The following is a 25,423-nucleotide window of genomic DNA, read 5'->3' on the forward strand; positions in this document are numbered from 1 at the left end:
GACTTTTTTGATTTCTGGTTTGCAACTACTTAATGCTGGGTTTGTCTGGTGTTCACCCCTGTCCATTTCTTTACCTACACACTCATTCCCTGTTGGTGTCACCCAGTATCATTACTTAAAATAACAGTGTATGCTAACAACTTCCAAAATTTATATATCCAGTCACAAACTCTCTCCCAATGTTCAGACATAGTTTGAAATGCATATGGGACACACTGTGGTGTGGACAAAAAAGGGGTTCTATGGAAAGTAACTTCACAGGGTGATCTGATCATAAATTCCTAACTGGGTAGGTCATGGTGAGTAGTCACACCTCAGGCATATGACTTTTTTAGTAAAAGGCTTATCTTTACCTTAAGCAAGCCCTGTCCATTGTTTCTGTGCATTTAGATGAACACACCTTTGAAATGTGTCTTTTCAGACTTAACAATGCTTGACCACACTTTCAAAACCCTCCCTCCAAAACGTGACTACCCTCTAGAGAGCACATAATCTTGTTAACCATCCTACAATCCAATTCCCGCCTTGCTTTCTCCCACCTCCATGTCATCTTCCTTACGTTCCCTCCTTAATTCTATATGCATAAAAGAATCTGCAAATGACAGTGTTTTCTCATTCTGTTTAGATCTTGACTCCAGGCATATCCTGTTTGGCTCAAATACACTTCCAAAAAAAACCCACAACAACAAAAAACTCACTACAGGTTTGGACATTCTTACCTTGACAGTGGTCTTGAGTTGTTTTACTCAGAAGTCTGTGCATCCTGTGGAGGTGGCTCCAGGTCAAAGTAGGTACAAGGGTTTGAGGTCTGTGCGTTCTGTAAAATGTCAGGGCGGGACTTCCGGCACCCTCCTGTGGGCGTTTATTTAGATTGCTCATTCATCCGCGTGCCCTGTAAAGGGATCCGGAGAGAAGAAACCAAGATCGCAGCGTTGATTCCACGCCGAGGGCGAAGGCCTTTGCCTCCTGAGCCTCGATCCCTCTGCTTCTTGTTCACTCAGTTGTGAAGAGGCGGATCTGAGGCGGCGTTCAGGGTCTCCTGGCTTGGACAGTTCCCCACACCCTGTTGTCGCTAGGAAAACAACTGCATTACCCAGGAGGCTAGGAGCCGCGTGTGCGCGGGGCCAATGACGGCCCAGGACGGCTGTTTCCTGCGGCCGGTCCGGCGGGGCGGGGCTTCTGGCTCCTGGCTGATGTACGTCATCTGACTGCGGGGTTGCGCCTCCGGTGCGCTAGGAGCTGGAGGGATGTTCCGGGCGCGTTTCCCCGGCCCGGGTAGGGAAGGGGCACCCCGTGAGCGCCAGCCGGGGCCCCAACCTCGGTCCCCGCAACCCTGACGCGACCACTTAGGCCTGGTGTGCATTTTCACTCGGGGAAACTGAGTGCGACAGTCAGGCGACGTTGCCCTGCTCTGGGCAGGGAGGAGGTGGCGGTCGGCAGAATTCTGGAGCCGCCTCGGTCGCCACCTCTCCGGGTCCCGCTTTGTCCGCAGGGTCCCATGATGGCGGCGGTGTGGATGGACCCGGCACAAGTGAGTGGACGATGTTTTGGGCATTGCTGCTTCTCTGCTGGTTCCGAGAGGGCTCCTGGGCAGGGTGGAGGTCAGGAAAGGCACTGCATTTTCTTTGTCCTTGTCGTTTATTTACAGTTGTGTCGCGTCTGTGACACGTTTTCAGACTGCGTGAAGGACAAATGATGCTTCCTTCCTAAGCTCCCATGAGCAGTTACGAATCCAGCCGCCGCCATGGCCTGCAGGCTCCTACCCCGTCACCCACCGGCTGACCTCTGGCGTTCCGTTCTTCCCGTACCACCTCTTCAGAAACATCAACCTGACCATTCCAAGTTCTCATTCATCCCCCAGTCTTTGTCCTTGCCTGAGTGTTTTCCTGGGATACTGTCCCTATACCTTTGCAGGGCCTCCCTCTCATCTGGCCTGTGCTCAGATGTCACCTATGTAGAGAGGCCTTTCCTAGCTGTTCCAGCTACAACGGCCTCTTCCCTACTTGCCAATCTTTCTGGCATTTTTGTGTAGAAACCTAGCCAAATGAAATAAGTGTATCTGATTGAATTTGTCCAGGATGTTGTGGGAGCAAAGAGAAAACAATAACAAAAAAGTAGAATAGCTGACCTTCATTGAGTCCTTGCTGTGGGCTGACAGGCAGGCATAATATATAACCTGGTTACATCCTCAACTCAGAGCTGAGTTCTGTTTTGCACAAGATCAACTTGAGGCTCAGAGGCTCAGTTACCTGCCCAAGGTCACCGCAGCTCTTAAGTAGCAGAAACTAACAACCACTATGTCTACCACAGCCTGTATTTTTACCCTCTTCTCTACCAGCAGTGGATAGGGAGGCCTGCAGGTAACACGTAAAGTAAGCGCCGAGTGGGATACCTTCCAGTAGGTGGTCTTGGCATGAGTTGAGGACATGGCATTTCAGCAGGTGGACAGAAAGAGGATATATTGGTTGTTTAAGGAGTCCCCAGAGGACGTGTGGGGTTGCCTTGCCCCTCCCTCAGTCTGCTGAGACATGTCCTAGGATGGCCAGACTGTGGTCATTTGCTGAATGTTCCAGCCTACTCAGCCAGGACAGACATCGTTCTGTTGTGGGTCACAGCCTGCATTGTCCTTGGCAACTCCTCTTCCTGGTCCCGAAGTATTCTTTCCTCAGGGATATGTGCTGTCAGGAAAGAGGTAAGTTAAAGAAATGATGTCTCATTGTGGATTCTCCTTGGGAGTCTCCAAGGCACAGAAGCAACGGGAGCTGGTCCTGCCACTTCCCAAGCAGGTGCCACCACCTCAGGTGACTCTCCTGTAAGGTGGGTGATAATGAGTCTGCTCCTCTGCCCAAGTCCACAGAAATATTTTCAGTGGTGGCTGAAATGAATGTAACAGTGAAATTTATTTGAAATACTTCATATCTTCACTAACTCTGATTTTGCTTTGCTAATGGAGGAATGTCAGGGTTATGCAATTAGACCCTAGACCAGAGGGGCCCGGGTTCAAATCCTACCTCTGCTCATAAGACATGTAAACTTTGGGTGAACTGGTAGAGCCCCCTGGATCTCAGGTCTCTGACTGATGTGAAGATGATGGTATTGACTTTACAGGCTGTGCTCAGTCACCCCAGTATTTCTTTCACAAATATTTTTTCTTTAATTCTTTATAACTATTATTGCTGAGTGAGAATTATTGTATTCATCCAGAAATCCAGGTTCTGAGAAATGAAGTGAGGTCCCCAAGTTCACACAGTAGGCAAGTGTTGATTTTAAGATTTGGGATTCGCATCTCAGTATGACGTCAGAACTGGGGACTTCCTGTCACTTTTAACACAGGTAGGCACACAGTGAGGACCAGTGAGTCTTGGGTGCAGGTACTGTAATTATTATTGGTATTGTTTTCATTATCATTATTACTTCCTATTCCTCTGACATCCGAGAGTTTTTACTATTCTGTCCCTCATAGTCCACACAGGATGGTCCTGACCTTGTGTCCTCCTCCATTGGCTCCCACAGAGGGGACTGGTCTCCTGCACTGCTGTGATCAGTGCAAGCAGTGTCTGTTTCCTTGAGCCTAACACAGAGCTCAGCCCTCAGGAAGTGTTTGCTCTCTGCCCCTTTTCCATCGACACAGACGGTCTCTGATCCCATCCAACAGCCACAGGACCAACACTACTGCCTCTATTTGACTTTCCAGATGCCTGTGACCTTTGAGGATGTGGCAGTGACTTTCACCCAGGAGGAGTGGGGGCAGCTGGCCCTGGCCCAGAGGACCCTGTACCAGGAGGTGATGCTGGAAACCTGCAGGCTCCTGGTATCTCTGGGTAAGTCCTCCCCACTCTGCCATGTGGGGGACCTGCCACCTCCTTCATTCTATCCTCTGGCTCCAGGCTTGCTGGTTGAGAAGGCCTGTAGCCTGCCCTCCCTAATCCCCACAGCTTCAGTCTTTTTCTGGACTCTTGTCTTCCTACCTAGTCTCCTGTCTCTTAGCAAGGGTTGGGCAAGAAACAGACTTTTTCACCTTTGGTCACAGCCAAAGGAGAAGGATGTGTTGGGAGGAAGTGAGGGTGTCTTGCAGAACCCAAAGGCGCATTCTGGCTGGGCTCCTTGAGGGACAGATAAAAGAACTCAGAAAACCATGATTAGCCCTGGCTTCTGGGTCTCTCCTCCTGGCTTCTCTCTTTGGGGTGGCCTGTGTCATTGTCTTTTCACAGTGGATTTTTCTGCCGCAGCTATTTTGCAGAAGAAAGTGGTCATCCAGCCCTTGCTCTCTGAGGCCAATACATTCCTCGTCTCTACTTCTTTCTGTATGTTTATATTGTTTCTCTTCACTCATTCAATTCTCCCAGCATGCTGTCATTGGCAAGGAAGGAAAATAGGGCCATTGCAATGAGTCCCTCATAAAGGTTAATCCACTCAATTTAAACGACTCATCTTTATTTTGAAAAGCTCTGCAGTTTTTGATGGTACAAGTCCTTTCTTTTGTGAAATGTTGATAAGAATAGATACTTGATGTTTGTACAAATGTGTCATTTTGACCAGATCACTATGTGGAATTCCCAATTTTTTATTTTATTGGTTCGTGAAATGCTGAAGTCTGGCGTCACCAAGCCTGCCCCTCTCTGGTCCCTGTTTCCTGAGAATTGAATTCTGCTCATGTCCTGTCATCACCACAGCTCATTTGTCTGAGGGTGCTGGCCCCACACAGGAGTATTCGTAGCTTCCTCCTTAGTGTAGCACTTGGAAGACCAGTGTCTGGTCTCAGACCCTTGGTGTCCAGTCCCTACTCTGCTACTTATGAGCTGTGCATTCCTGGGCAAGTTACTGAACCCATATGTGCCTCAGTTATTTCATAGGTAAAGTGAGGTGAAATAGTATCTACTTCACAGGCTGTTATGAGGGTAAATGGCTCAGAACAATGCTTGGTGATTCCTTGCTATGTGGTTTAGCATTTGTGACTCCTGCTGCTGTCATGACTCTTAGTGAGACCATCATTGTCCTGGTCATCATCCTCACACTGGGACTCAGCCTTTTCTGGAACAGTGCTGTGTAGCTTTGTAGTTAAGTAGGCCAGATGCCAGACACGACTAGACCCTGGTTTCCATCTTGGCTCAGCTATCAATTTACCTGATTTCAACAAATCATTTTGCCTCCCTGAGCCTTGGTTTCTTCATCTATAAAATGGTGCTCATTCAGAGTATGTACTTCATGTGGATGCCATAAGGAAATCCTAAAATGGAATTTTTCATGCCTACAGGAAGAACAACAGAACACTGCTTAGGACCAAAAAAAAAAAAAGAATAAAAACCAGTTAGATCAATGAATGAAGACACTTAACCTGTTCCTTTTTGAAAAGACTCAATATTTTAAACATGTCATTTCTTTTCTAAATTACTACATAAATTTAATTCAATTTGAAACAAAACGATGCTGTTAAATTGCTTGGCGCAGTCCCTGGGATGTGGTTACACCCTATTAACACTAGTTTGGTTTTTTTTTGTTTTTAAGATTTTTTACAGCAGTTTTAGGTTCACATCAATATTGAGAGGAAAGTACAGACATTTCCCATACAACCCCTGTCCTGACATGCACAGGCTTCCCCATGATCGACATTTCCCCAGATGGGACATTTGTTATAGTTGAGAGCCTACACTGACACATGATAGTCACCCAGAGTCCATAGTTCACAGCAGGGTCACCCTTGCTGTTGTACACCCTTCTCCCAGGTGACTTAGGCTCTGATAAAACTCTAGTTGGTTAGGCTTTGTTAACTCCATAGTTTCTCCTAGAGGCGGGCTTGTTAAGAACAGGGCACTATGGAATATTTCAACATTGGTTCTTTTCCCCTCCCCCTGCCAGAAGCCCAAGGGGATGTTTTTCTTGTATTTTTTGTGGGAATCTAGTTGAGCTCCTAGAGGTAAATCTCATAATATTGTGAGGATCCTTCTCTGACTGGGTCCCCCTGGAGTTGTCTGCACTGAGCTTCCAACAATTCATCTCTTACTGCTCAGGTTTCCTGCCCAGGCACTGGTTCCCACAGCAGTTTCTGCTCATGAGTCTGCTCTGGAAAGCCATGACTCCCTGTATTCGCTGTCTATCTCTGCAGTCTTGGGGGCAGGCAGCAGTTTGCCCTGTGTGCTCCCCTCTGTCACTGTTCCAAGAAGAGTTGTTGATTTTGCCGTTCAGTCTTTGCAGCTTTTCACTTGTTAGGATGGAGTGGCAACTCCCAAGCTCCTTATATGCAGAACTAGAAATGGGAAATGCCCTAAGTGTTAGTTTTTGACTTACTATTAGGATTAAAAATTCCGTAACAACATGGCAGATTAATGAAGCACCCGGACCCAGGAGCCACAGTTCAGTGAAGTCTTTTCAGGAAGTGACATTTGAGCTGAGACCCAAAGAGTTAGAGTTAGCTAGAAGGAGCTAGGTGGGAGTCAGAACAGCCTTCCAGGTAGAAGGCTGACATGTGCAAAGGCCCTGAGGTCACAGGGAGAATGGCTTCTGATAGTTCTGAAGGACAGCCTCGGTCACCTTTCCACTGCCCTGTCACCGAGCTCTGTGCTGGGCATGTGGCAGACGTGAGTGAACATTTGCTTTGCGAAGATGGGTGAACCCTGAGCTTTGGTGCAGGATCTGCAGGTGACTTTTCTGTGGTCCCGGCTCCTCTGCTGTTGACTTCTCCAGCGTCTTTTCCCTTCATATTTGTTGATATGTGTTTAGCTACACATGACACCAGCTCAGTCTTCATCCTGAAGGAAATTCAGCATCTCATCCAACAAGAAACTCAGATGTGGGCAGGCTCCTGGGTTGGTGGGTGCTAACCCAGTTATCTGTTTCTTCGCTTCCTGTCCTTGGTCGTGATGCTCAGGCTGGGTCCCTCACAGAAGTCTCAACACGCTCCAGGACAACAGGAGCTGTAGGCGTGTCATTCCGCCCTTCCTGGAATAAGCTCTCTTGTTACTCAGAGTGGTTCGTGTGGGTCACCTGCCTATCTCAGACTACTGACGATCAGGGCTGTCATTTGTGAGATGATGGAGACCAGGGCTTTTTAACCTATCAGGTAGGTGGGTCACCATCACCTGGGGCTTGTGTAAAACGTACTGATGCCCAGGCCTTGCCCACAGGTTTTGTCTGAATGGATCTGGTGGCGACCAGGAGCCCTGGGGTTGCTGATGCCTGGGGAGCTTGAGGCCCGACTTGGATTAACGAGAAAGCATCTCTGTGGTGGGATTCTACACATGGAAATCAAAGGGAACTGGTGTGGTCTATGCAGCCAGCCTGAATGTCAACAGTCTGGGGCCCAATGATGGTGTTTTCGCCATTGGTTTCCAGGTCACAGCATTTTGTTTGCGTGAATGGGAGCAGCTTTGTTCCAAGGTCTCCTCCATATCCTGAAGTCCCAGCCTAGACTGAGAGGTTTTCTTTCTTGTCACCAAAATCCCTATGTCTTCTTTCTATCTCTATGAACAGGCTGTCCCTTGCCCAAACCAGAGCTGATCTACCCACTGGAACATAGCCCGGAGTTACAGACATCAAAGAGAGGCCTCTCCCCAAGTTCCTGCCCAGGTGGGTGCCAACAGCTGGCCAGGTGGGGGTCACGGCCCCCTTGCTGACAATGAGTTGACCACTGCCTCTGGAATTTGTGGGAATTTTCTTGTGGCCTCTGTAAGGTTGGGATCCATGGAGGCTTTTAATCTGTGGTCCTCTCTCCCCCTCCTTTGAGCCCTATCACACTCTTCACTGCTCCTGGTGGGGAGTTGTGGGGTGTTAGGTACATTTGCATTCTAGGCTCTGGCTGCCTGGGTTTAAAAGCTAGCTGTGACGCACAGCAGCCTTGTGGCCCTGGGGAAGTTGCGTGTGATCTTGTCGTGCCACTGATGTCTCAGCAGAGTTTCATGGCAAAAATAGTCTTCTTCCTGTGTGGCTTGGTCCTCACCCTTACACATTCATCTTCATCTCTCGTGTGTGTGTCTTCCCTTCTCACCTCCCTAGGGGAGGTCTTGCCTCCAAACACGGCCGATTCCTGCACCAGTGTCTAGATCACACCTTCTCCGGAAACCTGCTTCTTCTTTTCTGCCTCTTCAGTAACTTCATCTGTTCTCTACTTGACATAAAATATTCTCAGGGCCTTGTGCTTGGGGAAAGTAAATAAAAAGTGCCAATGCCTCTCTAATGGCTTCACACTGGCATTGATTCCTTTCCCTGTCCAATCGATCTTAGAGAAGCTTTGTCATTCTTCAAAGAGATGTCTACACTTGTGTTCCATACCTCCCACTTACTATTATTTCTTGCACTTTTTGAATGAGGTGTACTCATCCTGTATTGTGCAAAATCTTAAGAGGTCAGCTTGATGAATTTTTGCATATGTATAAACTTTTACACACCACCTTGGCCAATATATAAACTATCTCCAGCACCTCATCGAGGTCCATGCCCTGAGTAGCCCTTCTCTAGGTTCCCCTATTTAGCCTGTCAGCATAGATCAGTTTTGACTATTGAGCCCCACAGTCTGCTATTTGTCATATCTGCCTTACAATTCTTATTCTTTTTAAAGATTTTATTGGGGAAGGGGAACAGGACTTTATTTGGGAACAGTGTGTACTTCCAGGCCTTTTTTCCAAGTCAAGTTGTTGTCCTTTCAGTCTTAGTTGTGGAGGGCGCAGCTCAGCTCCAGGTCCAGTTGCTGTTGCTAGTTACAGGGGGCGCAGCCCACCATCCCGTGTCGGAGTCGAACCGACAACCTTATGGTTGAGAGGATGCACTCCAACCAACTGAGCCATCTGGGAGCTCAGTGGCAGCTCAGCTCAAGGTGCCATGTTCAATCTTAGTTGCAGGGGGCGCTGCCCACCATCCCTTGCGGGACTCGAGGAATTGAACTGGCAACCTTGTGGTTGAGAGCCCATGTGGGAATCGAACCGTCAGCCTTCAGAGTTAGGAGCACGGAGCTCCAACTGCCTGAGCCACCGGCCGGCCCCTGCCTTACAATTCTTTTTGTGTGGTTGGACTTTGATCAATTTCAGTACAATGTGTTATGTCACTGAAATTCATTTATCCATTCCTGTCTTGATGGACATTTCTGTTGTTTTTAACTTAACACTGCAGGAAATACTCTTGCCGTGTCTTGGTGTATGTAAGCATTGGTTTCTGTTAACCTGTTCCGGTATGTGTATAGGTCGTGGGGTAGCTTTATGTTCAGCATCAGTAGAAACTACCAGACTCGCAGTGTCTGCAACCTTTCCCATCCCCACTGTTCACATGTGCATGTCCATCCCTCCCTGTCCTTGTCAGCTCAAGGTAACATAGTTCCCTTTGCCCTTTGAGGCCTTGTGGGGAAGTCCCTTTGTTCCAACAACAGCAGTGAACTGCTGCTTCTACGGTCAGTGCTTTGCTCCAAATTTTCAAATGTGGCAGTGATCACAATGGTTTGGCTAATGGCCCACAGTTTACCGAACGCTCCTGCTGTGCCCGGCACAGTGCAAAGCGCTTTACGGACATCTTCTCACTTAGCCCTCATGACAGCCTGTGAGGCAGAAACGGAGTCTCTTCATTTTGCAGATGAGGAAATTGAGACGGGAACAGCTAAGGAATTTGTCAGCTGACTTTGTGCAGGCAGAATTTGAGCTGCGTTGTTCTGGTACAGGAAAAACCTGTATTAAAATTACACTGATGATAACGACTTTGAGCACCTCTGGTAATTGCATAAATCAAATGTGACTTGACTTATATTCATCTTGTGTTATCGGTATATATTAAGTATTACAATTTCAATACAATTTTTTCCTTTCTTAAAATGTGTATACATTTTTTTGGCACCCTCTGTATAAGCATTATATAAGGCAGGCACTATTTTTAGCTTTATTATTTAGAGAAGAAAGTGAAGGCTTACAGAATTTGAGTCCCTTGCCAGGTGCCACAAAGCTAATATTGAGTTCCTCTGGAACTTGGGCCTACAGTTTTTGTGGCCAGAGACCACGATCTTACTGCTTCCCATCTAGGCTGCATTAGGTGCCCCTTCGCTGGCCCCTTGTAGCACCTTGAGATATTCTTGCTTTGAGCAAACTCAGTGTCATTATGCTGTACCCGCCTGTACTCTCCAGACACTTTGTCCCCCATCCATCCGTTCCCTCTGAGTCTCCCTTCTAAAGGTTTCAAGAGTCCAAGAACCAAAAAAATAAATGGCAAACCTGGGTTTCAGAGATTGAACACAGGGCCACTATCTTCATCTTCTTGCTCTCACTGAAATGGTGATCCTGTTTTTTCTGTGTTGTCATCACTAATAAGCCATTGTGTGTGTGTGTTCTCTTCAGGTGATAGCACAAAACCCGAGACCACACAGCCTCCCCCTTCCCACCTGGCCTTGTCTGAGGATTTCTTACTCCAGGAAAGACGGACTCATCAAGCCTCAGGGGATGCCCGTGTAGGGCAAGGCAAGGGTCAGGATGGGCTATCAGAAGTTCAGGAAGGACCTTTGAGACCAGGGACAGAATCCCCGAGGGAGAAGCTCCCTGGAAAACTGAGCTCTGAATGTGATGGTTTAGGGAGAGATGATGGTTTGCCCTACAGGATTGTCCAGGAACCAGTCTCTCCAGGAGACATTCTATGTGAACAAGACTCATGCAGACTGATGAGAGGTCCCTTAATTCATGAAGGGAAACAGCCCTATAAATGTGAGGAATGTGGGAAAGTGTTTAACAAGAAATGCTTCCTGGTTCGACATAAGCACATTCACTCTGGAGTGAAGTCCTATGAGTGCACAGAGTGTGGGAAAACCTTTAGCAAGAGCACACACCTCCTGCAGCACCACATGATCCACACGGGGGACAAGCCCTATGAGTGCCTCGATTGTGGGAAGGCCTTCAACCGCAGATCACATCTCACGAGGCACCAGCGGATCCACACTGGGGAGAAGCCCTATGTGTGCAGTGAGTGTGGAAAGGCCTTTACCCACCATTCCAATCTGGTCCTGCATAACAGAAGCCACACTGGAGAAAAACCCTTTGTGTGCAAAGAATGTGGGAAAGCCTTCCGTGATAAGACTGGTTTCCTTCGACACTACATCATCCACACGGGAGAGAAACCCTTTGTGTGTGTCGAGTGTGGGAAGGCTTTCAACCGCAGGTCACACCTCACATGGCACCAGCAAATTCATAGCGGAGTGAGACCCTTTGAATGCAAGGAATGTGGAAAAGCCTTTTGTGACAGCACAGACCTCATTCAGCACTACGTTATCCACACTGGAGAGAAGCCGTATAAGTGCCTTGAGTGTGGTAAGGCCTTCTACCGCAGGTCACACCTCAAGCAGCACCAGCGGAGTCACACTGGGGAGAAACCTTACGTGTGCAGTGAGTGTGGAAAGGCCTTCACCCACTGCTCCACTTTTATCTTGCATAAAAGGGCCCACACTGGAGAAAAACCCTATGAATGCAAAGAATGTGGGAAAGCCTTTACCAATCGGTCAGACCTCATTCGACATTTCAGCATCCACACTGAAGAGAAGCCCTATGAGTGCAGTGAGTGTGGGAAGGCCTTCAACCGCAGGTCATACCTCACGAGGCACCAGCGGATTCACAGTGGAGAGAAGCCCTATGAATGCTTGGAGTGCGGCAAAGCCTTTTGCCAGAGGGCAAACCTCATTCGACATGCCATTATCCACACAGGAGAGAAGCCTTATGTGTGCACTGAATGTGGAAAGGCCTTCACCTACTGCTACACTTTTATCTTGCATAAAAGGGCCCACATTGGAGAAAAACCTTTTGAGTGCAAAGAATGTGAGAAAGCCTTCAGCACTAGAAAAGACCTCATTCGACACATCAGCATCCATGCTGGAGAGAAGCCCTATGAGTGCAGTGAGTGTGGGAAGGCCTTCAACCGCAGCTCAGGCCTCACAAGGCACCAGCGGATTCACAGTGGAGAGAAGCCCTATGAATGCATGGAGTGTGGGAAATCCTTTTGCTGGAGCACAAGCCTCATTCGACACACCGTCATCCACACTGGAGAGAAGCCCTATGAGTGCATTGAGTGTGGAAAGGCCTTTAGTCGCAGCTCATCCCTGAATCAGCATCAAAGGATGCATTCTGGGAGAAACCCTGTCAGTGTAACAGAAATGGGAAGACCCTTCACAAATGGGCAGACTGCAGTCAACCTCTAAGAACTCCTTTTGGGGAAAGACTTTTTTAATGTAACCACTGAGGAAAATGTTTTGCCAGAAGTAACATCTACTCATTCATACCAAAGAGCAATTCCACAATTTTCTTCTCTGTGAGAAAACCTTCTATTGCAGTATATCAGTTGTCATTTAACAAGTCACGTTAGAAATTGACTCAGCCTAGAATTTCATTCAACATCAGAGAATTCATCCAGGAAAGTGACCCAGTGTTTATCATGCACTTAGCAAAACCTTCAGCCACATCTTCCTCCTTAGTTTATACTACAAAATTATTTTCAGGGAAATTTAAACAAAGGAGAAGAGACAGAAGAGGGAAGACAAATGCAAGCACAGCTTCTTCCATACAAGTTTATGGCAATTTGTCATCCCATCCTTAGTTTATTTGGGGAGAGGGGAGTGTTGTTTCAGAGATCAGAGGGTCTTGTCCCTTTGTCTTTTATATACCTTCACTTCTGTCCAGTATTGGGAGAGTTAGCTGTCTGAAAACATCGATTGAAAGAAAGCCTGTGTTCTACAACATTGTCTCTACCTGTGAGCAGCATAAGTCTGTGAGAAATATGAAGGCCTGAGTGATGAACTGCTTTTATATGTCTATGAATGGGTCCATTTTACTGCACACTTAAGACTGTTTGAATTTTGAAAATCATGATTTTTTTAAATGTGTCTTTAACCACCCAAAAAACTCATACTTCGTCTTTATCCATTCACTTGTTTGTTTTTTCTCTATTTTTCTGTGAGGTGAGGATGATAGTGGCTGTGCAACCTTTCCAGATAAAACTTAATTCTTACCTCTGATTGTGGTTTCTGAGCTTCTTCAATCTTCCTTAGAGACGCTTCCACCTCAACAATTTTATAGGGGTTGAATGAGAGTGAAAATAAAGTAAAACATGGCTAAGTTAAGCTAAAGAATGATAATAAAGTCAGAAAAACACATAGAGAAAGCATCTCATTTTTAACTTTACAAAAGATTGTGTGAAGGTTCACTGTCAAATTAACTAGCATTTTAACAGGTGAAATGGGCATGTATACATTTAGGTATGTGTGAGTGGCACTGTTGTCACCATAAGCTTAGTCTCGATATAAAGACTAATGACTAGTATCTTTTATCAGGGTATTTTGGAATTCCTTCATTGATTTTTTTTGAGCTTCATGTGATAGTATTACCTCATGTTAAGAAATATACTGTACAGAAAGATATCAAAATAATCACGTATTCACTTGGAACCCTCCTTAGGGCCTTTTAAGTGAGTACATGTGTAGTTTTGGCATTGTAGGCCAAGCCATTTTCGTTGTATTTATCCATGGCATTATTGTGAAAACCTTCATCCTTTTCATGTTATGTCTAAGAAGTCTTCAGAAAGCTTTAGGTCTGGAATATTTTCTCTTGTGTTTTCTTATAGTTTTACTGTTTTATCTTTTACATTTCTGGTTCATGTTAATTTTTGTATTGCCATGTGAGGTTTACATTAAATTTCTTTCTTGTGTTTCTACCTAAGGATGTTCTAGCACCATTTGTTGAAAAGACTATCCTACCTTCATTGAATTGCGTTTACTCCTTAGTCAAAAATCAGTTGGGCATTCATGCTGGGCTATTTCTGAGTTCTCTATATTATCCCATTGATTGCTGTGTCTTAACTTCTGCCAGTACCACACTATCTTGATTACTGTAGTTATTACTAAGTCTTAAAATTGGGTAAAATGGTTCTTCCATATCCTTTTAAAAAATTGATTTAGATTTCCATGTCATTTTTTTTCCTGTCTTTCCATATACATTTTTATCATGTGCTTATCTATATTTACAAAACTTCATGCTGGGATTTTGGTAGAAATTAATCTGTGGGTCATTTTGGTGAGGTTGGAATCTTTATTATATTGACTCTTTCAGTCCATGGACATGGTATGCCTCTCCATTTATCTAGATCCTTGTTGATTTATTTCGCTAATGTTTTGTAACTTTAGCTTATAGACCCTGACTGTATTTTGTTAGATTTTTATCTAGGCACTTTTTTTTTGAGTCATTGTATGCATTGTTGGGTTTTTAATTTCAGTTTGCACATGATCATTACTGTTATATTGAAATATGATATTTGTATGTTGAACTTGTATCTTATGGTCTTGCCGAATTCATTTATTAGTTCTAGCAGCATTTTTTTTTTGTAGATTCCTTGGAATTTTCTTCATAAACAATAATGTTACCAGTAAATAGTGAACATCTTATTTCTTCTTCCTAATCTGTAACCCTTTCATTTCCTTTTCCTGTCTTTATCATACCAGCTAGAACTTCCAGTAAAGTGTTGAATGGAAGTGATGAAAGAGGACACACTTGTTCTTAATGGTAGGGAGAAAGAATTCAGTGTTGACCATTAAATAAGATGATAGCTGTGGGTTTTTATTACACATGTTCTTTAGTTTAGAATGTTTCCCTCCTAATTTGCTAAGAGCTTTCGTTATGAATGGATGTTGAATTTTGTTAAATACTTTTCTCCAGCCAGCCTGGTGGCTCAGGTGGTTGGAGCGCCGTGCTCCTAACACTGAGGTCAGCAGTTCCATTCCCACATGGGCCAGTGAGCTGCGCCCTCTACAACTAAGATTGTGAACAACAGCTCTCCCTGGAGCTAGGCTGCTGTGAGCATCCGTGGGCTGCTTATTTCCTGCCACAGGCTACCGTGTGCTGCCATGAGTGGCCAACTGGCAACCGGCAACCAACTATCTCCCTTGGTAGAAGCGCAAGGCTCATAATACCAGCATGGGCCAGGGAGCTGTGTCCTACACAACTAGACTGAGAAACAATGGTTTAAACTGGAGTGGGGAGGGGAGGCGAATGAAGGGGGGAAAATTCTTTTCTCCTTCGATTGATGTGATCGTGTGATATTGTCTCTTATTTTGTTGGGGAATTTTGTGTCTAAAATCATGTACATATTGGTCCATAGTCTAATTTTTTTTGTAGTGGTGTTGGTGTCTGAATAATACTGACCTCCAAAAATTAACTGGAAAGTGTTCCTCCTCTTCTTCTTTTCTGGATGAGATTTTATAGTATTGGTGTTATTCCATCTATTTCTGTATTATTTCTTAGTGTCACTGTAAACAGAATATTGCTGGATATTTTTCAACCCACCAAAGTTACTGACTACTAATTTAAACACTTATTCCATACTCATTTCATATGGTAGTTGGTATATTTGGGTTTAAATGCATTTTTCTGTTTTGTGCTTATCTTTGCTTCAGTTCTGTTTCTTGTACTTTCCTTTAAAAATTTATGTAGATTGTTTACATTCTACACTTTTCTTTTAGTTGGGAGTGTATATACTCCTATTAAAGTTTAAGCTAAAATTATAACACTTGTCCTTAACATAAATGAGCATAGAGTTAATACCTTCACCTTCCTCTTGCACAATATGAGGGATATTGAGGATTGCATGATAATTCTATCATTGTACTCAGCAATGAGATACTGTTTATGTTTTATACAGATAATGAATAACTATTATTCACAGATGCATCCTTTTGGATCTTTATTCCTTCTACTGTGTTTCCCTGAAAATAAGACTGGGTCTTATATTAATTTTTGCTCCAAAAGACACATCAGGGCTTATGTTCAGGGGATGTCATCCTGAAAAATCATGCTAGGGCTTATTTTCCGGTTAGGTCTTAATTTCAGGGAAAAAAAGTATTGCTGCAGACCTTTCACCTGGTCACTTTCCTTTGACCTTAAATGGAACCTTTAACATTCATTTTCTGTGAGTTAGTTTTCTATTACATTTTTCGTTTTTGGCCACATATAATCTTATTCCACGCTTTTTCTTGAAAAACACTATTGAAATCTTTGTTGGCGATTTCTTCAGGATCTTCAGTATGTCCTTTCATTATGTCCCTGACCCACTATATATTGGGAGTGAGTGGAGACTATTTTGTGTTGATTGTTTCCTAATGGTAAGGAACAATATTTGAACATGATGCAAAGGACAACACACCTTAGGGATTGTCAACAGTGAAATGAGCTCAGTAACTAATGGTGTTTTGACTTGTAATAATAAAAGGGTGACAGTGCAGAATACATAGGATAAATAATAAAATATACATCTGGTGGCCAGATTGATGGGTTGTGACATAAACTGGCCAGATGCTTACCAATCCTATTTTCTTTTTTTGGACACCTGGCAGAACAGTGTCTCAGCTTTCTTTACACTTAATTTGGGACCATGTGAATGAGTTGCAGCCAGTTGAATATAGGCAGAAATGACTGAAATTGTGTATTAATTGTTCTTGTATTTGTGCACCATTCTGGGGATCTCCTCAGTGATTCTAGATTTTACACCTCCCCAGGATTTAGTGCTGCCTTGGGGGCTGCAAGTTCAGGTGATGGGCTTATTGTGATGGTGTTTTGATGAGGACAGGACCTGATGACCTGAAGCCTCTGAGCTTCAGGCTGGGCCATCTCATGATTACTTATTTGTACCTCCTCTGAGGGTCAGAAGGAGATGAAGGAGGGGAAAAGGGAGGTCCTGGTTACTGTGAACTAGTATGTCACAAGTGTGAAGCTATATCAACTCCACTATCCATTTAGGCCTGAGAGCAGTTAATCCTGATGTTTCCAAGATCTGAACTGTGTGGCCTGCAATAAGGCATCTCTTGGGCAACATGCCTACCTGTAGTTTAAGAAACCCTGCCGTGCTGTTTAAAAAATAACTAAAGCCAAATAGTACAAATGTGTGCTTTTTTTTTTTTTTTTTTTTTTTTAATTTTATTGGGGAAGGGGAACAGGATTTTTATTGTGTATCTCTAGGACTTTTTTTTCCACATCAAATTGTCCTTTCAATCTTAGTTATGGAGGATGCCATTCAGCTTCAAGTTGTTGTCCTTTCAGTCTTAGTTGTGGAGGGCGCAGCTCAGCTCCAGGTCTAGTTGCCGTTGCTAGTTACAGGGGATGCAGCCCACCATCCCTTGCGGGAGTCGAACCGGCAACCTTGTGGTTGAGAGGGCGCACTCCAACCAACTGAGCCATCCAGGAGCTCAACAGCAGCTCAGCTCAAGGTGCTGTATTCAATCTTAGTTGCAGGGGGTGCTGCCCACCATCCCTTGCAGAACTCAAGGAATCGAACTGGCAACCTTGTGGTTGAGAGCCCACTGGCCCATGTGGGAATCCAACCGGCAGCCTTCGGAGTTAGGAGCACAGAGCTCCAACCGCCTGAGCCACCAGGCGGCCCCAAATGTGTGCTTTTATGTAAAACTTTTAATCAAAACTTATGCAACTACCTGCTGAGTCAGTGAGTCATTTTTTGTTTTGTTTTGTTAAATAATGGCAAGAATCCTGCAGAGATGCCCCCCCACTTCACCTCCCACAGCAGTGTACATGAAAGCATTGTGATGATAACGCTAACGACAGTGGTCTCCCTTATCTGTGGGGGATACTTCCAAGATCCGCAGTGAATATTTGAAATGGAGGATAGTACCGAACACTATACTATGTATTTTTCTATTCAGACATATACATATACAGTGCAGATATGCTGGACAAAGGCATGATTCACATCCCGGGTAGGACGGAGCAGGATGAGTTGAGATTTCAACATGCTACTCAGAACTGTGTGCAATTTAAAATTTATGAATTATTTATTTCTGGACTTTTCCATGTAATATTTTCAGACTAGGTGACCACAGTTAACTAACACTGCGGAAAGCAAAACCACTGATGGGGGGATTAGTGTAGTTATTAATTTATTGTGCACTATGTGAAAGGCACTTTTATGTGCATTCCCATGAGGGACTTAACTACTTCCCATCAAAGTCACAGTAGCGCTATGGTTCTCATGGTTGAGTGAGCTACCAGAAGATTCCATAAAGCAGCATGCTGCACCCGGTCCCCAACGTTTCTGATTCACTAGGTCTGGGTTAGGCCACAGAGCTGGCATTTCTAACAGATTCCCTGGTCCTGCGGTTACATAACTGAGGGCAGGCTTTGCTTCCATGCCTATCGAAATTTGGTCGTTTTAAGAGAAAGAGAACCAACCGCTCCTGTGTTTGGAAACCTGGAACTTTATTTCCCGGCCTGTTCCACTAGCGCCGCTTGTCGGTTGATATGGAGAAGAGAAACCGCACATGCGCACAAACACGGAATAGACTTAACTACTCAGAAGGAGATGCCTCACGCTTCCGCCCGAGCTCTGGGCCAATGAAAGCCTGGGAGAGGGGCGATTCCGGCGCCTTGGGGCGGGACTTCTGGCCTTGCCTCCGGAATACTTCCTGTAGCGCGCAGTTGCTGGTTGGACCGGGTCCACGTGGATGGGAGCGCAGCGCTAGGCGGCTACTCGGGCGGAGCACGAAAGGAGGGTGACGTGGCGGGGCTGTCCCTGCTCCTGTGCGATTGTGACTTCTGGCGCCTGCTCTGTCTCCCAGAGACTGTCGGCGACTGTGGGAAGGGCGCCCTCGTGCCTCGTGCTTGCCCAGGGCTTCAACGATCCGGCGCCCCGACACCTGAAAGTGGCGGCCTGGGCCTTGTGAGGGTTCTACACCCTCTTATAGCGACGCTCAAAGTGCGACACGAAGCAGGAGGTTACCCCACCCTGGTCACACGCCACACAGGGCTCCGCGTAGCCCATTCGGCCGGGTGACAGAGGCGTGGGCGGCAGCGCTGATGAATCCCGCGCAGGTGAGTGGAGGGTCCTTTGGCCTCACCGTCACATACCCTCGTCGTCACCATTCCCCTAGGTAGCTGATGGTGGTGTCCTAGGGCTCTACCTTTCCATCTCTCGGTTCTCTTTCGTGGAGTCCCTGGAGGGGGTCAGTTCTGGACTAGTGTCCTGAGAACAAGCCAAGGATTACATGGAAGAAAAAATGTTCGGAAGTGTGTCCCAGTCACGAGAACAGGCATGTACAAAGACTTGGAAGTGAGACTGAGTTGGGAGTGATCGGGATCTCTATTGTATCTTACGGAAACAGCGTGGGCAGAAGCCCGGCCTGGAATGGTATCTGGAGGAGCTAAGTGCCCCTTCTGAAAGTTTGGATCAGAGAACGGAGATGATTTAACAGATTTCATTCAGCATGTTCCTTCTGGCTGCAGAGTGGAGAATAGAAATGAGACAGGAGGAAGGGAGACCAGGGAGGAATATGAACTGACAGCCTTAAAGTTGTGTCTTGGAGGCATGGTCTGGATGGCACCAGGGGAACTGACTGGCAGCAAGGTGTTCTGGGCCCTTCCCGCCAGACCCATAATTTACAGAGTATCTGTCTGCCCACCTGCCTGGTTCTGTTTGGGGCTGGACATAGTGATCAGAGGCCTGGTGTGTCCTCTGAGTTGGGAGGCTGGGAGGAGAGGGACCAGGGGTTGGGTATGTGAGCAGATTGACTGGGGGGTCCTGTTGCCTGTGGGCTCAACTCCCCATCATGGCAGGGCTGTGTGACCTTCGAGGACGTGTTCGTGTACTTCTCTCGGGAGGAGTGGGAGCTCCTTGAGGAGGCTCAGAGATGCCTGTATCGTGATGTGATGCTGGAGAACTTTGCACTTGTGTCCTCACTGGGTAAGTCCCTGTTTTAGTTATCTGTTGGTACACAGCAAATTCCCCCAAATTTAGTAGGTTGAAAAGACAGAAATTTATTATTTCATGGTTTTTGTGGGTCACAATCAGACATATCCTACGTGGGTACCTCTAGCTCAAGGTCTTTTGTGACATTGCTGTCACACTGTCCAGGGCTGTTGTCTCACCTGAAGGCTTAACTGGAGATGAATCTCTTCAAGATCATGTACACAAGCAGGAGACTATTGGGCTAATTTGTCATTTCCTTGCTGGCTGTTGGCCAGAGCCCTCCCTCAGTTTCTTGCTATGTTGTCTTCTCTGAAAGCAGGCCACAAGGCAGCTGATTCCCATGAACATGAGCAAGAGACAACATTCAACATAGAAGCCAGTATTTTTGTAATCTATTCTCAAAAGTGCCATCCCAGGGCCAGGCTGGTGGCTTAGGCGGTTAGAGCTCCATGCTCCTAACTCCGAAGGCTGCCGGTTCGATTCCCACATGGGCCAGTGGGCTCTCAACCACAAGGTTGCCAGTTCAATTCCTCGACTCCCGCAAGGTATGGTGGGCTGTGCCCCCTGCAACTAGTAATGGGAACTGGACCTGGAGCTGAGCTGCGCCCTCCACAACTAAGATTGAAAGGACAACAACTTGACTTGGAAAAAAGTCCTGGAAGTACACACTGTTTCCCAGTGAAGTCCTGTTCCCCTTCCCCAATAAAATCTTAAAAAAAAAAAAAAGGCCTTCCCATCATTTTTGCCATATTCTGTTTCTTATTAATAAGAAAGAGTATTTAGGTCCAGCCCAAACACAGCTGGAGGTGCTTAATGAGGGCATGGATTCCAGGGGGGGTGGGTATGATTCCCAGTTTCCTGGGCTGGGTTTTAGTCTTCCTTTTTTTCCCAAGGGGCAGCTCTGTGTCTCATGGTTCTATCACAGCACAGCTCTTTGGTTCCCTGGAGTAGTTGGTGTGGGTACCAGGGCCAGGCAGTGGGCACTGCCTTCTACTGCCTTCTCCTTTTCCTGAGCAGCCCCAACATGTACTATCCAAAGCTTTGAAATGAAGGATTTGGGGTCACGAGACTTACAGTCTGTTCAACAGATTGCCAATGTCCTGGCCACACGTTGGCTGGGAGGACTATCCCAATTCCTGGCCTTTCTGTTCCCAGGTTCTGCCCCTTTCCTCCAAATGACATTTCCCAAGGCCTAACTATTCAAAGAATTGCAGGCACTGATGTGATTACGCCTTATGAAAAACAGTGAGCTGTTCCTGCAAGAGTTTCTTCCAAGATTTTTTTTTTTTTAAATTTAATTTTCTTCTCTGTGGAAATCGTTGCCCTGGGTCATGGTTGGCCACTCACCAGCTCTTTCCCCTTAGGACTTGCAGTTTCCAGGTCCCATGGAGTCACCCACATGGAGCCAGAGGGGAGCCCAGGGTTCCTGAGAAGGTAGACAGCTCCAGCCATAGCAAAGAAGACCTGGAGGAGGCCTGGCCCTGGTGAGTGCAGTGGTGACATCAGGGCTGGCTTCGCATTACATGAGTGATCTGTGCTTTTGACTAGTAGTGTTTGATGCCAACATCAGTGGTTAACCTCATCTCACTTTTCCTTCCCCATTTTTGATGCTTTGCTCACTTGTCATTTGTACTCGGACTTTAGGTACCGGTTAGTCCCCCACCTTTCTCGTCCCACATCTTATCTATTCTTTTCTTGGTACTCCATGTAGTGCTCTACAGAATTGGCTTTCAATGAACATGTCATGAGGTGTGCACATTTCGTTAAAATTTCCTTGAAGACTAAGTATTCAGTTTCAGACAGATTTTTCTGGCCCTGGACACACCCTTTGGCATAGCATTCACCTGTCACAAGGAGCCTATGCCTTGTTGGGAGACTATATCTCTTCTCCTTACACTGTTCCTTGTCCTCAGACCCTCTCCCCGTGATGTGTCCTCCATTCTGTGAAGTGCACAACAGCCCTTCCTCATCCTGATTCTAGCACCCATGTTCTGCCAACAGTCCCAGGGACTAATTCCTTTGTCAGACACACGTTTGTTATGGGATGCCATTTGCCCCCCCATTAAACATGTACTTCACCAGCATTTCTCTTTCTCCAGGTTGTTGGTGTGGACAGGAGGATGAAGCTGCACCTTCTGAGCAGGGTGTTTCTGGAAGTGTCACAGATGAGAACTCTCAAGGCGGGCCCTTCCCCACAGAAGGCTCACTCTGATGGGTAGCCTGGTTTTGACAGACAGTTTTGCACCTGGCTGAGCCACAGGGACCAATGTCTGGCAGTGACCATCCAGCAACATGTGACTCATGTAGGAGAGACTTCCCGTTCAGTGTAAGCCTTGATCAGAGGCAGAAGCAGCAGGGGGAGCAGAATTGTTTAGAAGGGTAGAGGGCTAGGCCTCATTTGTGAGGAGTGGCAGATCCTGTGTGTTAGAGAAGGCCTTCACTTGCAGGGCAGGTCAGAATAACTTCTGGCCAACTCTGGATTTGTTCAGCACCAGGCCCCTGACTGGGAGAAGCCACACATGAGCACGGAGTGTGGGGAGGTCTTTCTGTGCCGGCATCACTAACAGGCCTTTGTGTGTGTGTTGGATTCATGTTAGGCGAGAAAGCATGACCTGAGACCATAAAGCCTTCCTCCTCTCAGCTGGCCCTGTTGCAGGGAGCCTCACTGCAGGGTCAATTGACTCGGAGTCTCAAGGGACTCCCGGGTGAGGTGAGCCAGGGAACAACCAAACTGCTGGAAGCCAAGGAGAGTCTCCCAAGGAAGATGAGCTATGAACACATTGGTGTGGGGACAGATGATAGTCTGCTCTGTCCAGGACATGCTTTCCACGAACAGAACTCACATGGACCAGGTGATGCCTTCATGGTCTCCACAGGGGAAGATCTGCACATGTGGAAGGAACACGGGTAAGGATTCCAACATTGGCATGTTACGCCATTAGCAGTTTGTGCCGAAGTGAAGCCCTGACTGCAGTGAACATGAGAAAGCCTTTCTCAAGAGGCCGGAGCTATTTCCCACACTAGACAAAGTTTCTGAGTGCAGAGTATGTTGGTAAGCCTTTTGTGACAGGTGTTTTTTCACTCATCACCAGTGGGTTCTCACAGGAGCGAAGCCCTGAGTGCAGTGAATGTGGAAAGGCCTTCTTCACCCTTCTGTTTTTTTCTGGGGTAATAGGATCCACATTGGAGAAAAACCCTTTGAGTGGAAAGAATATTGGAGAGCCTTTTGTGACTGCTGTTCCCTAACTCAACATGTGAGGAATCACACTGGGGAGAAACCTGTCAATACAGTGAATGCAGACCCACCTTCAGCTTTCGTTCATTCCTCACCCAGCCTCAAAGTATGTGTGTTGGAGGAGAAAACCTGTGAGTATAAGGGACGTGGGAAAGCCTGCGAGTGGACATACCTCAGTCAAATTTAGAGAACTCATACTAGGGAAAGACCTTTAGAATGTAACTTTTTGAGGAACAGCTTTTGACCAGAGGAAGCATCTTACTTGGCATCCGAGAATTTTACCAAAGAGAAGCCCAGCAAGTGTCATTGCTATGAGAAACTCGGAGGCAAATCATCAGAGTCATACTGGAAATCGACCCAGCCTAAGATATTACATCTGAGAATTTATAAAAGAGAACCAGTGATTATTGTGCAATTATAAAAACCTTCACCTGTAGCTCTACCCTTGGTATTCACTGACAAGCAATCACAGGAATATTTAAAAAACATAAAACAGACGCAAAGGAGGAGGAAGAAAGGAAGTAGACGAAACAAAAAGAAATGCATTCATGGCTTCTTTGGGGTTTTCCTGACAAACCCATGACAATTTGTTATTCATTGTTTTTTGTTGCTGGGTGGCAGAAAAGGAGCAGGGTTTGAAGTAAAGGGGACTTGTCCCCGTCACCTGACTTAATGTACATGCTCTGCCTTCCTGCGTCAGGTAACCTGCGCACTTGAGAACAGCTCTGGAAATATTTATTGAAATCCTTTATTACAAAACACTGTCTCAACCATTGGGGAGCATAAGCCTTTGTGATAAATGTGAAGCACTTAAAACTTAAAGGAGAATACTAAAAGTCTTGTTGCCTAAGATTATTTCATATCTAAGGAGATAAGTCCACACCTATGAATAGGTACATTTTACTGTGCCACTTAAGATCGTTTGAGACCTCAGTATTAATTTATTTGGTATTGTTTTGAGGTATAATTGACATATAACACTGTGTACAACGTTTAAGACGTACAATATATTCATCTCATACATTTATATTGCACTATGATTGCCATTGTAGTGTTAACTACCACCTCTATCACGTTGCATATGTATCATTTCTGGTAGTGGGAACAATTAAGATCTAGTCTATTACCAAATTGAACGTTTGTAATACAGTTTTGTTGTCTGTAATCTGTACTGTTTATTAAATCTCCAGGAAATATTTATCTACCAGTTGCCAGTATGTACCCTCTAAACAGCAATCTCTTCCATTTCTTACCCACCAGCCTTTGGTAACCATTGTTCCACTCTGTTTTTTTTAATTTGATTTGGTTTTTCTTTTAGATTCCACATGTAAGAGAGATCATACAGTATTTGTCTTTCTCTGTCTGACTTATCTCAGCATAATGTTCTCAAGGTCCATCTATGTTTTTGCAAATGGCAGGATTTCCTTTTTTGTCTTGGCTGAATAGTGTGTGTGTGTGTATCAATTTTATCCATCCATTGATGGACACTTTGGTTGTTGCCATATCTTGGCTGTTGTGAACAGTGCTATAATAAACGTGCAAGTGCATATATCTGTTCAACAACCTGTTTTCATTTCCTTTGGATAAATACCCAGAAGTGGGATTGCTGAATCATATGGTAGTTCTATTTTTAATTTTTTGAAGAACCTCCATACTGTTCTCTAAAGTGACTGGACCAGTTTACAATCCCAGCGGTATTACACAAGGATTCTCTTTTCTCTACTTTCTTGTCAACATTTTTCTTTCTTTCCTTTTTTTTTTTTTTAAATTGTGGGTTTTCTTTTTTTGTTTTTGTGTTTTCAAGATTTTATTGGGGAAGGGGAATAGGACTTTATTGGGGAACAGTAGTATGTTTTTCCCAGGACTCATCAGCTTCATCCAAGTCAAGTTGTTGTCCTTTCAATCTTAGTTGTGGAGGGCACAGCTCAGTTCCAGGTCCAGTTGCGTTGCTAGTTGCAGGGGGCTCAGCCCACCATCCCTTGCGGTAGTCGAACCGGCAACCTTGTGGTTGAGAGGACGCGCTCCAACCAACTGAGCCATCTGGGAGCTCAGCGGCAGCTCAGCTCAAGGTGCTGTGTTCAATCTTAGTTACAGGGGGGCGGAGCCCACCATCCCTTGCAGGACTCAAGGAGTTGAACCGGCAACCTTGTGGTTGAGAGCCCACTGGCCCATGTGGGAATCGAACTGGCAGCCTTCGGAGTTAGCAGCATGGAGCTCCAACCGCCTGAGCCACCGGGCCGGCCTGTCCTTTCAATCTTAGTTGTGGAGGGCACAGCTCAGCTCCACGTCCAGTCACCGTTGCTAGTTGCAGAGGTACAGCTCACCATCCCTTGTGGGAGTAGAACCGGCAACCTTGTTGTTAAGAGCATGCGCTCTAACAAACTGAGCCATTTGGCTGCCCACCGGCAGCTCAGCTCAAGTTGTCTTCAAGGTAGTTGTGAAGGGCGCAGCTCACTGGCCCATGGGGAAATTGAACGAGCAGCCTTATTAAGAGCATGTGCTCTG

The 25,423-nt window shown here is 45.8% G+C and overlaps 2 protein-coding genes across 5 annotated transcripts in view; both read left to right on the forward strand.

Moving 5' to 3' along the window:
- LOC109437590 (uncharacterized) overlaps positions 1-14,366 on the forward strand; it is a 46,970-nt gene extending 32,604 nt beyond the window's left edge. The window contains 1 exon segment of the mRNA XM_074315433.1: positions 10,823-14,366. Within this exon segment, the coding sequence (XP_074171534.1) occupies positions 10,823-12,259 (1,437 nt within the window). The 3' untranslated portion in view covers positions 12,260-14,366.
- Positions 1,107-24,481, forward strand: LOC109437592 (zinc finger protein 805). 4 transcript variants are annotated; one of them, XM_074315429.1, is made up of 5 exons: positions 1,107-1,531; positions 3,695-3,821; positions 7,468-7,563; positions 21,048-21,167; positions 21,783-24,481. In XM_074315429.1, exons 1-4 carry the CDS (start codon positions 1,499-1,501, stop codon positions 21,119-21,121), a joined length of 330 nt encoding a protein of 109 aa, XP_074171530.1. In that variant the 5' UTR covers positions 1,107-1,498; the 3' UTR covers positions 21,122-21,167; positions 21,783-24,481. The 4 variants fall into 4 exon arrangements, with proteins under 4 accessions (XP_074171530.1, XP_074171532.1, XP_074171531.1 ...); XM_074315431.1 differs by lacking the exon at positions 7,468-7,563; XM_074315430.1 differs by lacking the exons at positions 21,048-21,167; positions 21,783-24,481 and adding an exon at positions 8,826-10,295.
- Positions 24,482-25,423: the final 942 nt, after the last annotated feature.

This window comes from Rhinolophus sinicus, linkage group LG11, assembly GCF_036562045.2.
Source record: "Rhinolophus sinicus isolate RSC01 linkage group LG11, ASM3656204v1, whole genome shotgun sequence".
Lineage (NCBI taxonomy): Eukaryota > Metazoa > Chordata > Mammalia > Chiroptera > Rhinolophidae > Rhinolophus > Rhinolophus sinicus.

Excerpts from the sequence above, each read along its gene's own strand:
- LOC109437592 (XM_074315429.1), top strand. The coding sequence starts at position 1,499 with ATGATGGCGGCGGTGTGGATGGACCCGGCACAA. Across the intron at positions 3,822-7,467 it reads CAGGCTCCTGGTATCTCTGG|GCTGTCCCTTGCCCAAACCA; the intron begins GTAAGTCCTCCC and ends CTCTATGAACAG. Across the intron at positions 7,564-21,047 it reads CTCCCCAAGTTCCTGCCCAG|GACTTGCAGTTTCCAGGTCC; the intron begins GTGGGTGCCAAC and ends CTTTCCCCTTAG.